The 15008-nt window shown below is 45.8% G+C and overlaps 1 protein-coding gene across 1 annotated transcript; it reads left to right on the plus strand.

The window, feature by feature from the left end:
* The first annotated feature begins 422 nt into the window (after positions 1-422).
* Positions 423-2807, plus strand: SLC35D3 (solute carrier family 35 member D3). Its single transcript, XM_054399208.1, has 2 exons — positions 423-858; positions 1978-2807. The coding sequence occupies exons 1-2, from the start codon at positions 423-425 to the stop codon at positions 2805-2807; spliced, it is 1266 nt and encodes a 421-aa protein (XP_054255183.1).
* Positions 2808-15008: the final 12201 nt, after the last annotated feature.

Raw genomic sequence — 15008 nt, forward strand, 5'->3', positions numbered from 1 at the left:
TGCTGAGCCGCCCGCTCTCTGCCGCGATGCTGCGGGCGCCCGCGGTTCTCCCCCGGGCTGGAAGCAAAATGCTGCCACTGCCTGCGCCCACCGCCGGGTCTGGGCTTACGGGGACTTCCCAACCCCGCTGAGCCGGGAGATACCGAAGACGAAACGATGGGAGCCCCGGGAACGGCGAGATGGGGTGGGACATCGAAAGCGTCAACGGAGATAATTGAGGGTGGCGGGTGGGGGGACATGTGAGGGGCGGGGAGGAGGGGGTACACGTCGGGGGCGGCTGCCACCCTGCCGGGAGCGTGTCCTGCCTTCGCCCGCCCCCTGTCTCCGCCAGTCCCCGTGCACCCCCCCCGCCGCCGCCGCCGCGGGTGGCCGGGCGGGCGGCAGTGCCGCGGGTCCCGGCGGCGGGGCCGAGCGCCGGGAGGATGGGCCGCTGGCGGGGCCGAGCGCGGGGCGTCGCGGTGGCCGTGGCGCACGGGCTGTGCTCGGGCTCGCTGAACATCTTGCTGAAGTTCCTGCTGGCCCGCTACCACTTCGCCTTCCTGACGCTGCTGCAGTGCCTGAGCAGCGCGGCGGCGGCGCTGGGGCTGGAGGCGCTGCGGCGGCGGGGGCTGGCAGCGCTGCCGCCCTTCGGGCCCCGCCTGGCGCGTCCCTTCGCCGCCGTGGCCGCCCTGGCCACTTTGCAATCAACCCTCACCCTCTGGTCGCTGCGCGGCCTCAGCCTTCCCATGTACGTCGTCTTCAAGCGCTGCCTGCCCCTCGTCACCCTCCTCACAGGCGCCCTGGTGCTCCGCGACGGCATGCCCTCGCCCGGCGTCCTCATCGCCGTCCTCATCACCACCTGCGGCGCCGCTCTGGCCGGTGAGTGCGACCGCACCGGAGCAACGGGACGGGGTGGGCTGCTGTGGGGTGCCCCGACGGCGGCGGCGCCTCTGCCGCGGCAGCCCCCGCCGCTCTGGCTGCTCCTCGGAGCGGGCACCGGCAGCCCCGGTGCGAGTACATGTGGGAAGGGCGTGCAAGCCCGCGGGGGCAGCTGCAGCCCTTACTGGGGAGATGCAGGCGCACGGGCGGGATGCAGCCGTACGGGGGAAATCCAGCAGCGCTGTGACAGGTACTATCTTGCAGGACTCAGTGCATTACGAAGATAGCTGCATCCTTGTGGGGGTCGGTGCAGCCCCATAGGGGTCCGTGCTAAACTATGGGAGTAGGTGCAACGTTATGGATAGAGGTGCAACATTATGCAACCCGACTGGGGAAGGTGCAACCCCATAGAGGGAAGTATGGTCTTATCAGGCATGGGTGAAACCTTACAGGGGCAGATGCAATCGTCTGGGGCAATTGCAACCCAATGGGGGCATCTGCAGCCCTGCTGGGGTAAGTGCAGTTTTACAGAGGTACCTTTGAGTTCAGTTGCAAACCTGTTGGGCCAGGGACCCTACCTGTGTAGGTAGGGTAGGAGACAAAGCTGGCAGCACACTTCGTTTGGGTGCTGCCCCAGGGAACAGAGCACGGGTGATGGGTAGCTTAATCTGCAGAGAAGCCTGTCAGGGATCTCAGCAAGGAGTCTCTTACTGTGGGGTCTCTATGCATCTCGGCCCTGCTGTGGGAAGCAGGAGGGATGGAGGTTCGAGGCACATTGACCAGCTAGAGCTGCAGGAGAAGGTGCTCGGGCTCGCTGTGCACGTGTGCTGCAAATGACCCATCATGTCTTCACAAAAGGGAGAACACAATCTGATTTTGTCTGTGGGATTTAGAAGGACGGTGAATGACATTCAGTAGTTTTGCAGTCTGCAAAAAAACTCAAAAGACAGATTTGTTGGGAAGCGTGTCCTACCTTGGGACAAGCATGACAAATCCTAGGAGTTATGGGAAGTGTGCTGATGCTTATTTCCTAAATATCCTCCCATTCTAAAACAGTGTTCTCTTTCTGTCTCACATGCCAAAAAATGTGCCTGTTTCTTTCTGTGACTCTCCTGACAGGAGCTGGTGACCTGACTGGGGATGCTATGGGCTATGTGACAGGTGTGCTGGCTGTGCTGATACATGCTGCCTACCTGGTGCTCATTCAGAAGACCAGTGTAGACAGTGAATATGGACCCCTGACAGCTCAGTATGCCATTGCTGTTTCAGCCACTCCTTTTCTCATCATCTGCTCCTTTGCCAGCATGGATTCCATCAATGTCTGGTCCTTCCCAGGGTGGAAGGACCCTGCCATGGTATGCATCTTTATTGCTTGCATCCTGATTAGCTGTGCCATGAACTTTACCACTCTTCACTGCACTTACATTAACTCAGCTGTGACCACCAGCTTTGTAGGGGTGGTGAAAAGCATAGCAACTATCACAGTGGGCATGGTGGCATTTAATGATGTGGAGCCCACAAGGTTATTTATAGCTGGTGTTGTGGTCAATACCTTGGGGTCTGTCATTTACTGCGTGGCCAAGTACATTGAGACCAGAAGGCAGAGCAATTACGAGGACCTGGAGGAAGAAGCTAGAGAAGAAGAAGGGAAAAGGCAGGCTGGGGATCAAGCACTGTTTGCAATGGAGGCTATTTCCCAGGAGAAGGGAGCTGAGGAAGCAGCAGTGGAAGGACCAGCCACAGGGAACAGCCAGATCAGAGAGGAAGAAAAGGACAGCACTGAAAAACCTGACAAGGGACTGGCGGTCCAGAGAGAAGCCACCAGCACACAAGACGTGAACAGGAGCTTCTTGAAGGATGCCTATCTTGGAGTGTGGAGGTTGGTGAGGGGTGCTAATTATATAAAGAAGGATTATTTGATAGAAAATGAAGAGCTACCAAACCCTTAAAAAACAGGTCTGAAAACCTATTGCTTGAGGACAGACACCTGGTTCTCAGTACAGGGGGAAAGGCAAAGCATACATTTCCACATTGATGCTGATCATGTAAGAATGACTTTACCTCATTGTCAAAAAGTGAAAGGTCAGAGTTTGCTCATGCTTTGAGCTTGCTTTCAGCTGCTTTCAGTACATCAATTTAGACCCACCACAGCTAAAAATGCCAAGTCCTTTGCTGTGGACACAGAGAGTTAGGTAATGGGAAGTCATGGTGTGCTTGCCCAGCAGCCTGGGCGATGAGGGACATCAGTACCACTGAGTTAGTCAGCAGTTCCAGTGACACAGCAGTGGTCTGTAGCTGAGCTTGTGCCTGGAGCCTTGTGATTTTAACACTATTTGGAGGCTCTGTTGATGTGCTTCCTTATCTGCATCCATCCAATTATAGGTACTCAATATAGATAAAATTCCTACAACGTATAAGGTCCTATTAACTGTACTTTTATGTGCTCCTCTGTGTCAGTGCAATTGCAACAGAGCTAGAGGTTGTGCAACTTCAATTACACTGGTGAAAAAATCCATTTAACAGAAGAATTGAAACTCTCCTTGATTCCAAAGCCAGGCTGGGCCTTGGACCTGGTTTACATTGGGTGGTTCCTGTCTTCAATAGAAATGTTTTGTATTGCAGTGGTGTGTGTGAGAGCTGAACCAGATCTGAACTTCTGAGAAGCCTTGGTTAGCAAAAGACAGATGTTTTTCTATGAGCTTTAATTACATGTAGCATTGGGAATATTAGCTTGACCCAAATAAAAGAGTTTGGAAATGTTTTACATAGTGATTTGATTTAGGAGGGCTATAAAAAAATCGAAGTGTGTGCCTTGTGCTATCCCAAACTTGTACCCTAAAGTCATGTGAACCAGAGCCTGAACCTAGGTGTCTTCTCTTATCTCTGTCTTTCAGAATTGTAGGCTGATAGCAGAACTGGAGACACCATTTCTGGGGTCGCCAGGGGTGCTTTTGCAGGACAGGTTTGCTACAGCCTGGCCATGTGCTGGGACATGGTTTTGTGCAAATCAGCCCTCTCTCTCCCTGTACTGTGGTGTCCAGTGGGAGAAGGCACAGGCAGGCAGGCAGGGAGCTGCAGAGTGCTCTGGTGGATCCCACAACCAAGCACTGGTGGACCGGGTTGCTTTGTGCCCTCAGCAGCAAGGTTTGCGCAGCTCTGGTGGAAGCTGATCCCCTGTGCCTTGTGGGCTGTGAGGGACAGAGCTGAGCCTCCACCCTGGCCACTGCAGCAATTCTGTGGGAAGCAAGAAGCAGGCCCACGCCAGTGGGCTCTCTGCTGAACATGTGAATATTTTGTATCATGTACATTCAAAGGGAAGGACTGGGGAAACAGACGTTCAAGCATTTCTTAGCCTGGAGATGCCCTTTTGGTAGGGGAGGGTCCTTGGGTCAAACCTTTGCTCGGAATCAGGCAGATAAGAGATTCAACTCAGTCTTCCTCATCCCGAAAAGGTACCCCAGCCATTGGGCTGTCTTGACTACAGGCTGAAACAAGTTGTTATCATGTCTTGAAAAAAGGAACCAAGTTGTTTACTGTTGTTGTTATTGCTTGTATTATTAGTTATTAAGCCACTGAACTAAAACCCAATTATTCCCAGCCGTAATTAAGCAGTGCCTAGCCCAATGCCTTCTGATGCCAAGCAGGCAGCATTAGCCTCACAGCACGTTCAGCACTGAAATCCAACATGAGCAATTTACCCAGCAGGGAATATTTGCAAAACTGGTCTCGAGGGGAGCTTTAGATTCTTGTCAATAATTGCAGGCAGAGGCATCGAGTGCCACAGTAGTTTTTTTGAGTGAGTGCAGAAGTTGGGTGACCTGGCATCACCCATGAATTTTGAGACAGCTACAATGACATTCAGGCTAAAAGCCTGCAGCTGCTGAGCTGGGGACAGGGCATGGAGGTCTGTACATCACACATTTTGTGTTGCTTGCGTTTAGAGTGGAGAGCTACTGGCTGTATGCCAAAATATGTTTACTTTCCATTCAAGCTCCATATGCCATCTTTTTCAATAAAATTGTTTCTTTTTTATAGTTGAATATAACAAGAGGTTTTGTTAGTTTTTCAAACATGTCCTAGATTACAGAAGTTTTTGCCTATGATGTAACAGTTGCTGTATTATTGAACTCATTACAAAATTGAACTGCATTATAATCAAATGGATGGCTGAAGAGAAACCCACATTTCTGATCTGTCTTCACTGTGCTCAGTGTTTGCTGTCCACACAAAATGTGGATCTTTTTATGACCTGGATGCCAGTCTTAGATCTCATAGCATACACTGTGTGTGGCACATGCTGTAGAAAGCTCTCCCCCGGACTCCTTTTTTCCTGGGAAGGTTCAGTGTTTCACCGCTTACTGTTGATGAAGTGTCAGTAGACATTTGAGGAACTCTGAACAGTTTTTCACTGTTAAAAAAAGCTGCTGTTATCATGTTGTATTATTTGCATGTATAGTCGAGCTGTGATTATATTGTATTCTGTTTATAAATGTAAATTCCCTAAATTAAAATGGGAATTTGGCAAATGCAGTCTACTTTTTCAGTAAAACATACTGTTGCACAATAAAATAAAAACACTGCCTCGTGCTGAGGTATTTTTAATAGCATCAGCGGAAGACTACGGAATGAGATGTGGGAATAAAATGCACTGCTTTCCAAAAGCCTTCTGGGTTTCTTATTGTTGCTACTCTAGGGTGCCCAATTTTCATTCATTTACAGTTATTCTTATGCTTTTGTACTGTCCAAGTTTCCTCAGCATGTGACCATACACTATAAATACTGCCATGGACTGAGAGACTAAGGACAGATAAAGGACCACAAGAATCCCGAATGGCCGAGTCCTCTGCACAGCCTGAAGTATCTGTTCTCAGCAGCGATTTCTTTGGTCACATATTTAAGTTTATTTAATATGTACTACTGCAACTGCTGTAACTTTAGAATACATAAAAATAAGATGATGCTCATTATTAACAGTTATATTATAAAATCATTGCTTTATTAAAGGACTTAATAATGATTTTATTTTACAATGTTGAGTATTTGTATTACCAGCTGTGTCATCTGGTGGCCCTAAGAAGTGACCTAAGCATTAATTGTTACCTTTTTGCTTTGGATGAAAGGTATGTAATGTGCTCATGGCTGCAACTGGGATGTGCCAGGCGGTGGGGCTGGTGACTATTACAGAATTCATCTTAGAGCTCCACACAAAGGTGCCTGCAGGACAGTTTAGAGAAAAAAAAACATGTACTTGTTCCAGGATAATGAATGACCCTGATTCACAATGACTGCTTTGAGAATAAACATTAATTTCAGTGTCAGCACAGTGTCAAGTAACACCTGCTCTAGCACTACTCTATCGGATTAACACGCACATGCACGCACGCAATTGCACATGCAACAGGAAGATGAAAGCCAGGCTGACAATCTTTTCTGAAACACAGTATTTTTCTCAAAGAAATTAAAGAGAGGCCAGAGCATTGGAGGCAGAGACAGTTAAAACTTCTACAGATATGTAAAAAATTTGCATAGTCACTGACAAACTGATGCTGCATTTGCTATTCCTTCCAGAAGTAAAATGAACATCAGCTTACAGAAAAAACAGGTGAGAGTGAAAGAAATTTTACACTTTATCAAGCAACACTGCATAGCCCTGTGTATGTCCAGGGATAGTTTATTGTCAGTGCTTAACAGCCTACCATAATTTGATTACCTGTGTTTGCTGCAGGCAAAGGCTTCAATAGGCAGAAAGGTGCAAGCTCTTCAGCTCTGCTCTCTAAATTAACATTTGAACATTGTACTGCTTGTCGTGGGTAAGGTTTAACACTACAGATTCCCTTCTTGTCCTCTCTGTCCATGTCCCATAAAAATTCACATATCGCTTTGAGGTTTCTTCTGTATTTTTTTACCCTGAAGCGCCTAAGTGCAGTGCAGGCAATCAACTCTGCCTCTCAATTAGCTGCTATATTCATGCTTCAGTAGCTTGTTGGTGGTCATCAGGAAGCTTTTGACTTCAACCTTAAGCCTGCTGGGAACTGATGAGCTTGGACAGGCCCTCCTTTCTCTTCCCTTGTTCCCACTGTATTTCTCAAATCTCTTTTCCAGTGTCCAGCCTGAAAATCCTGCCAGTGGCAGAGGACTTGCAGCAGAAGCTTCTGAAGTATTATTATTTTAAACTTTTTTCTTCTAGAAGGGCAAGGAAGGGGTGGGATAGTGGGATTTGTATGTCCAGATTGCTTTTTGCTACCTTTGTGCATGTTCCTGCACACCAACTCCCTGCTTGCCAGCTCCCTATATAGCTTAGCCATGGCTGTGAACCAACTTCTTGTGGAGCTGGGCCAGGGCTGCGTATCAGTTTCCTGCAGAGCTGGGCTATGTGCAGGATAGATGCAGGAGTGAAGGTTCTCACTGCCAGCCAGCGTCAAAATCTGGTTGTGCACATTGGTGTAGATGTTCATTACAACTGTAAAACCAGATTTTTTTTTTCACAGTGTTTTGGGTAATAACCCTGTAGTCCTGAAAAGAGGTTGCCATCACTATTGACGAGCCAGGCATGTTCTGGTGGAGGCAGGAAAAGCTACTCACACTTTAAGGCTAGACTTTGTGTTTGAGTAGGAGAGATAACATAAATGAAAGCCTGGGGAGAGAGCATGAAAACACTGCTCTAAGAGGTGCAAGGATTCAGGCATGAGGAAAAATACTGTAAGAGTTGCAAAAAATGTGAAGTTTCTCAGAAAAGCAAAATGTTTCGGCTCATACCCCTTTATCACACACCCAGCCCTGGAGGTCGAAAGCCAGCCCCTCCACCTAATTTCAGCTTGTGACTATTCTTACAAGGAAAGAAAATAGTTATAGCATGAGAAACCCAGGGTCAAGCACGGTGGAGAATTTTGCAGTGAATGCACTTAAATGTGGAGCCCTGGAGTAGCAAAACACTTGAGGAGAGAAGCAGAATGAATGACCTGTTTGGCAAGGAGGCTGGTAGTTCTGACGTTTGTGGTTTAGTTTTTTTGGGTTTGGGGTTTTTTGTGGTGTTTGGGTTTGTTTGTTTTTTTTTTTCCTTTGTTTTGTTTTTGTCTTACTGGACATACATACTCTGGGGACATTAATTTTGTTGATAAGTTTGTCCTTTATCAAATCAAAGCACTGGCAGTTCTGTCCTGAAAATTACCCTTTTTAAAAATAAAAATTAGGTGCTATTGATTTTGTTCCTGACAAGACAGATTTCAAAAATTCTTTGACATAATTGAGGATTTCTCTGAAAAAGAGTGATGAGTGCTAAGGTCACAGAATGTTTTTTACCTCTCATCGGAGGAGTCACTTGAGAGACAGAATAAAGAGCTGGAACTGGTCTTAATAGTAAAACCAGTCAGGTTTACCTGCTGCCTCAAATACTGAAGTATCATCAATAAATAAAAACAGCTACAGGCTGCTGTGTGTATCACCATTAACTCCTTGCATCTTGAACTGGCTTGATTCTCTTAATTGCATTTTTATTCTTCAAGCTATCTCTGCAAATATCTTCCTAGGGTCTGTGCACTTCCAAACCATGTACACTTGGTTAAAAGGTAAAATATGGATTTTATTTTCTGAATACCACACCATGAACAGAAGGGGAGAGAGGTTTCTTGTGTCAATGCACCTTCTTGGGTGAGTTCAGCAGCACAGAAAATGTCCAACAACATATGCTTTGACAAGCATACAAAATCAGCCAAGTATATGTCTTTATCACAATTTTGCAGGGCAAAACCAAATTGCATTTCCTCAAGCATAGTAGCTGACAGGCCACTGACTGAATATTTGTTGAATGAGAAAGCTGATGCACAGAACACAACTGACAGCACAATCATAGGATTTTGGGCTTGGGAGTTACCACATTTTCTAAACCAAAACTGACCAGGATGCATTTGCTTGGCATCATGGAAGACACTACTTAACTTAGGAAATCTGGGATGCAGGTCTCTGTGAAGAGCTCTTCTCCAAAGAGTCATCACTGCTAAATCTGCAGCCCATTTCAAGGATTCCTGAGACAAGACTGGCTGTTTAGAATTTCCCAACTGTTGTGGGGTTTTGTTGGGTTTTTTTTTTTTTTGTTTGTTTGGTTTTTTTTAATTAATAGCAGTTAAGCATGGGAAGAATGGTCTGTCATATCTAGTGATGTCCTGGAGTGCTGAACTCTTCTGAATTTCTTGAATGTTGCAATGGCTTGATCAACCCAGGGCTAACCATGCTGCATCCAGCTCTGTCTTCCAACACAACCAGTGCTGTTTAATTTTCCAGCTGGAGGATGTATTTAACAACCATCTGCTTGCATGCTAGTAAAGGTCTTTTACAGAATCAGCTGCTCCAAGTAGTCAGTGCTACACTTCTAGTGAGATACTAAGCAATACCTAACTACTGAAGAGCAGTCATGGTTTCATGTGTATATATCACATGAAATTTATTCTCTCTGGTTTATCATGTTTTCATTTAAGACATGGAAGATGAGAACGATAGGTAGAACTGGCTTTTCAGCAGAGGGTTTTGCAGGAAGAGTTCTGGTTATTTGTTACCCAAGCTTTAGACTTACTCCAGTTTTATCTGCTTCAGTGCCTTTCCTCAAAACTGGCAAAATTTAATCTTGGCTGAGCTTTAGTGTCGATTTGGCACCATTCTTTTTTAAAGGTCTCTCTGTAAACTTCATCTCTGCCTGTCCACCAGTGACTGGCCGGGTAGGGCACAATGGAGTCCTGGGCCAGGCATGTACCCTGTGAGTCCTCTTCAGGGAAGTCAAAGCTTCATCCAGCAGACAAAAAATGTCAGATCCCACACTCCCAAAGACATGGATGTGCTGTTGTGTGGTTGAGCATCATTACTGGTTTATACTGGTTTATACTCACAGTGAACAAGCACAGTAAGCAAGGCCTTCAGAGTCAAGAGGCTTCACTTCATGCTTCCATCTAAAGCATGAGTTGAAATCAGAGATTATTTCTTCCTGCATTGCATAGAGCCAACGTGCTGGCGCTTTAATTGGTGAACTTTGAAGGCTCGGGCTGCAATATGAACGCAGGTTCCTAGGTGGCAATGCAGAGCAGTCACTGCAGCACCTTCGCGGCTGTCATCAGGGACGTTCTCATGCAGTAGTCCTGGCCTTTGTACTAAAATATTGTGGCATAGGTTTGTTTTGTGACTTGGCCAAATCATCAGTCAGTAGGACACGAACCTAAGTGAAAGCATTTTGCTGAATTAGGGGCTCAGTAATGGCTGGTATTCTACATTCCCAGCCCAAGGAGAGGATTAGAGGTGTTTTGAGATTACTTCTCTATTTCACTGATCAGAGGTCTGTGCTTCAGGAGGTAATACTCAAAGTTAGCAAAGCAAAGTGTCAGGGAAACACCTCATCCTCCCCAAAATCTGTTTACTCACATTGCTGTGGCAGGATAAACGATGATAAAAACACCTGCTGCAGGAGAAGGGAGTTTTTATTGGCTCAGCATGTCCCATTGGTTTGGTTGGCACAGTCATGCCACTAGGGAAGTGCCACCAGCTGATAGGGCTGTACCAAGCACCCTCAGACAAGCACAGCTGTACCTGCAAAAGCTTATGAGAGCAGCTCTTGCCACTAATGCTTCATGGATGAGTGCTCTCCTTTGGGGTCAGGAATTTGCCTCTTTCCCTCAGAGGAAGCTGGCACACTGCAGCTCGCTCAGCCCCCTCCCTGTGCAGGGTAACAAGTCAGCTCACACATTAAGTGTCATGGTGGTGAGGGAGGGGAATGGTACAAATTTTACCTGTGCAATCCAGGCAGGCTATTTCCAGAACAGAAATACTTCCTTTATTACTTTCACCCCACCCCGCCTCCCAGTCACAGCTCCCTCTCTATTTCTGAAAGGAAAAATGCAAATCCATTAATAGGTTTTGTAGAAGGAAAGATTTATTTAAGAATCAGGTTCCTGCAGGCAATACAGCACTGGCTGATCTTGCAAAATAATTCAGCGTATGGAATGGATTAGGTTGATGGCTGCTTTATTTTCATTGCCTTCGGAGCAGCTAGAAGAACCATCAAGAAGATGTGAAGGTAAGGACTGTAATAAAGAATGAGCTCTGTAAAATGGCTTTGCTACAACCAAACTTCAAACCCATTTGAGAATGTCAGGGGTTTAGCATTATTCTTGAGCTGAATTGACAAAGAAAATCTGGTATCCTTACAGTTGAGCCTTAGAATCAAAAAAAGCCATAAATTCAATCTCCTGCAAGATAAGGAGTAGCCAGCTGATTCCTGGGCCACAGGTGGTACTGATATGCCCCTGCCATCGGTGCACTCTGCTGCCATGGGATATCTAATTTAGGTAAGTGCATTTCCAGCATTAAGGTGAGTGAAGTCTGCATGTGGGTGGCTGCCAGTAGAGACACACAAGATCAATTTTGCAGATTCACATAGAAAACAACTTTCATTTTAACTAAAATGCTTCAGTAATAATGTAAGAGCATTACGAAAGAAGGAAAGACAATGGAAGCAGCAAAAGTGGTCATTTTCAAAAATTTACTGTTGCTCTGCATTTTTTTCAGTCAGAGCAATGAATAAACATTTGAGTTCTAGCAAGATGGACATAGATAATTTGGATTATTTTAAAGCTGATGTCACTATCTGATCCAAATGTAGGTGCAGGGAGACCATGAGGTGCTTTAGAAGGAACTACTGGGTCTGAGGCATCAGCTTCCCTGTGCACACCACTTTTAGGAGCCTAGAACTGGCTGGAGCAGCCTCTATCTAACGCACACAGGGCTCTGGGTGACTGGAAATAAATACATCTGCTCCATCTTTCTGTCCAAGGATGCCTTTGTGTGTGTAGCCAACATTTAAAACTTCACAACTCTTTCAGGTCAATGGTCCTCTTTGCTGCCTTGTTTTCTCCAGGGCAGATGTCTCCCCACTCCCATATTTTCTGGTGTGACAATGCCTAAACTGGCGTTTACATTGCAGTATTGCCAGAAAAAGAAAACAAGAAAGCCAAAAGTGTTGGGTTTTTTGGGTTTTAGGTTTTTTTTTTGTTTTTTTTTTTTTTCTTTCTTGGATCACAGACTTCAGGCTAATTTAGTCATAGTTGTTTCTGCTAACTTGCTTCCTAAAGACTGGTGAGGGTTTGGGTGAACTGCTCTATTTGCTTTTGATGTGTCTGACATGTGAGATAAGGATCAGATGATCCACCAACGCTGACATTTTTGTTACAGCAATTGTGACAGGAGTTGCTGTGTTCCAGGGCTGGTGTGTATGTGTAAATAAAGTCCATTAGATCTGGACTATAGCCAGGTTTTTCATTGCTGGACTCTTTTCAGCTGTAAATAGAATTGCAGTCCCTCTGAAACTGTGCTGTTGCTTGCTTTAGCAAGAGGAGGCAGGAGTATTTGAGGGGTTCATCCATTGATTTGTGCTGTGAGTAAATTCTGTACATTTGGGGAGATCAATGTGCTTCGAAGATAGTAGAGCTTGTTCTCTTCTGCTACACTGGCATGGTCCCTTAATGGCAATAAAATTGATTGGGAAGAAATTGGTTCAGGACAAATAGGTCCCTTATGAGCTGTAAGCATCTCTCTCAGTCAGGAAACAATGGACATAAAGCTGCAGAGTTCTTTGCTGTGGCAGCAGAGAGTAGCAGAAAAATGCTTCTGTGAAGGGAGTGTAATTTGGTATACCTGTCATACACGCTGCTGAGGATTTGCTCAGGACTTTTGTCTTCTTACAACTTTCCATGTTGCAGAGCAGTTTCCTGTGGCAATCACGGTCCACTTGCATTTAGAGATGTCGAATGGAGACCCTTTTACTGACTGTTGTTTTTCTAAACACTGCACAGTTTGCTGTTACTTTGTTATTAGTTAAGGTTTTCATTCTGCTCCCTGTGTGCAGACATTCTGGGACATACCTGTCCCCTGAGTTCAGATGCAGCCTACAGATCCACAAGCTGTGGGGCTATTAATTGTCAAAATTCGGGGTGAGTAGCATCTAGTGCAGGAGATGGAGAAAGGATGAACTCATCCACGAGGATGATCAGAGGGCTGGAACACCTCTCCTATGAGAACAGACTGAAAGAGTTGGGGCTGTTCAGTCTGGAGATAAGAAGGCTCCGAGGTGACCTTATTGTGGCCTTCCAGTATCTGAAGGGGGCCTACAAGAAAGCTGGGGAGGGACTTTTTAGGATATCAGGTAGTGACAGGACTAGGGGGAGTGGAATAAAGCTGGAAGTGGGGAGATTCAGACTGGAAGTGAGGAAGAAGTTCTTCCCCATGACAGTGGTGAGAGCCTGGAATGGGTTGTCCAGGGATGTGGTTGAGGCCCCATCCCTGGAGGTGTTTATGGCCAGGCTGGATGAGGCTACGGCCAGCCTGATCTAGTGTCCCTGCCCATTGCAGAGGGCTGGAACTAGATGATCCTTGTGGTCCCTTCCAACCCTGACTAATTCTATTCTAAAAGCTTCTTCCATCAATGGCAAGTTCACCCAAGGAGGTAACCATCCTTTCCCTCCTTCCAAATGTGCAGGCTCCCTATCTCAGTCTTAGGCTTCCTCTCACTTCCTTGTAACAAGTCCTGAATAAGCAGTGTATGAGTCTAGAGGAGAGAAAGACTGCAACTTAATTTTCTCTCTTTTTTTTTTATCTTCCCTGTTTGCACTGCAGCTACATTTAGACATCCCAGTGTTCTCTGCTGTGCTAGAAGATGTATGTATGTATACTCTGTGAATTCCTGTACAGTGTTAGACACTGGTGGAAGCAATGTGAGCATTAGACCCTGAGCCACAACCAACCTCAAACAGCTTGGCTTTCCACGTTATCTGGCACACCATATGGCTACCCATTTAGTTGTTCTGTTACTACTTGTGGTGATCAACAACAACTAGAACACACATGGGTAAAAGGATGCAGAATGGAGTCACCCTGCTTTGGCAGGAGGGAGATGATGCTCCCATTTCTGTACTTCTAGAAACGCTTTTGATTACAGAAATTATAGAAATCTGTGGTTTCTGCTAGAGATTAGATCAGTAAATCTGTTCCACATTAGCAATCAGCAGGCTCAGCAGGCCATGGGTAGCAGTGTGGGTCTGTACAACAGTGCTTGCTTCAGTTATCCAAAAGGTCCTTTGTGTAACTGCATGTAGCTATCAACTCCGTCTGAAACAGCAAGGGGCTAAAACCACTAAGTAATTGAAATCCATGGATTGACTTTAAGGGCTTCTCCTTTTACTTATCTAATCCCTGCAATGATGTGTGCATTTCACACTGTCAAATCTTGAGTGTCTTGGACTGTTGGTCCTTCTGGCCATATCTGCACAGCAAGTGGTGCAAAGTGATTGTGTACATGCCATATGCCCATTCAGTGCCACCAAGGACAGACTGGCCTTGTCCACCTTTGGCCCTGAGTTTTAATTCTGGGTCTCATTGCCCTCAGGCATAACTATCATTTTTACTGTGGCTTTTTTTTTTTTTTTCAAGTGGAATTAGCTGATATAATACGAGGACTGTGCTGTAGCTCTGGGTTGAAAGCAAACAGAAATACCCTTTACATGGGAGGCAGTAGAATGACAGAACTTGCTGCCAAAGGATGCAGTGGAAGCTAGAAGTCTATTTGACACATAGGTACATGGAAAAGAACTCCATAGAGGGTTGATAAAAAATACACATAGATCAGGAAGTCCTTTGAGGAAGGAATAAATTGATTCTAGGAGAGTATTCAGAGGATGTACCACGCACAGTCTCCTGTTCTTCTCCTGGCACCTACTTATGACCCTGCTGAGGATGGGAGACCAGGGAAGATGGGCCTTTGATTTGACCCAGTGTAGTAATTTGTATGTTTTCTCTAGGAAGAAAACTTGTAAAGCTTTTCTGAAGATATTCTCCATCTTCAAAATCTTAGAAAACTCAACCTTCAGCAATGTACTTACTCCTCTCTGTATCAAATCTTTATTTTAACAACTGTGCTTACCTGCTAGTAATTTCATTGTTGCACTCTGGCTTAGTTTTTATCCTCTGCTGTGCCAAAATAGTGACTTGGCATTGTTAGAAGTGAAGAAAGATCCTGGCAAAAGCCCTTAAGTTCTAGTTAAAAAGTTCACCAGCACTGCTTGCTTTTGAATGTATGTCCTGCTGGTATCCCCACCTCCTCATCTATTAAACATCACAGT

Source organism: Indicator indicator, chromosome 2 (genome assembly GCF_027791375.1).
Source record: "Indicator indicator isolate 239-I01 chromosome 2, UM_Iind_1.1, whole genome shotgun sequence".
NCBI classification, from domain to species: Eukaryota; Metazoa; Chordata; class Aves; order Piciformes; family Indicatoridae; genus Indicator; species Indicator indicator.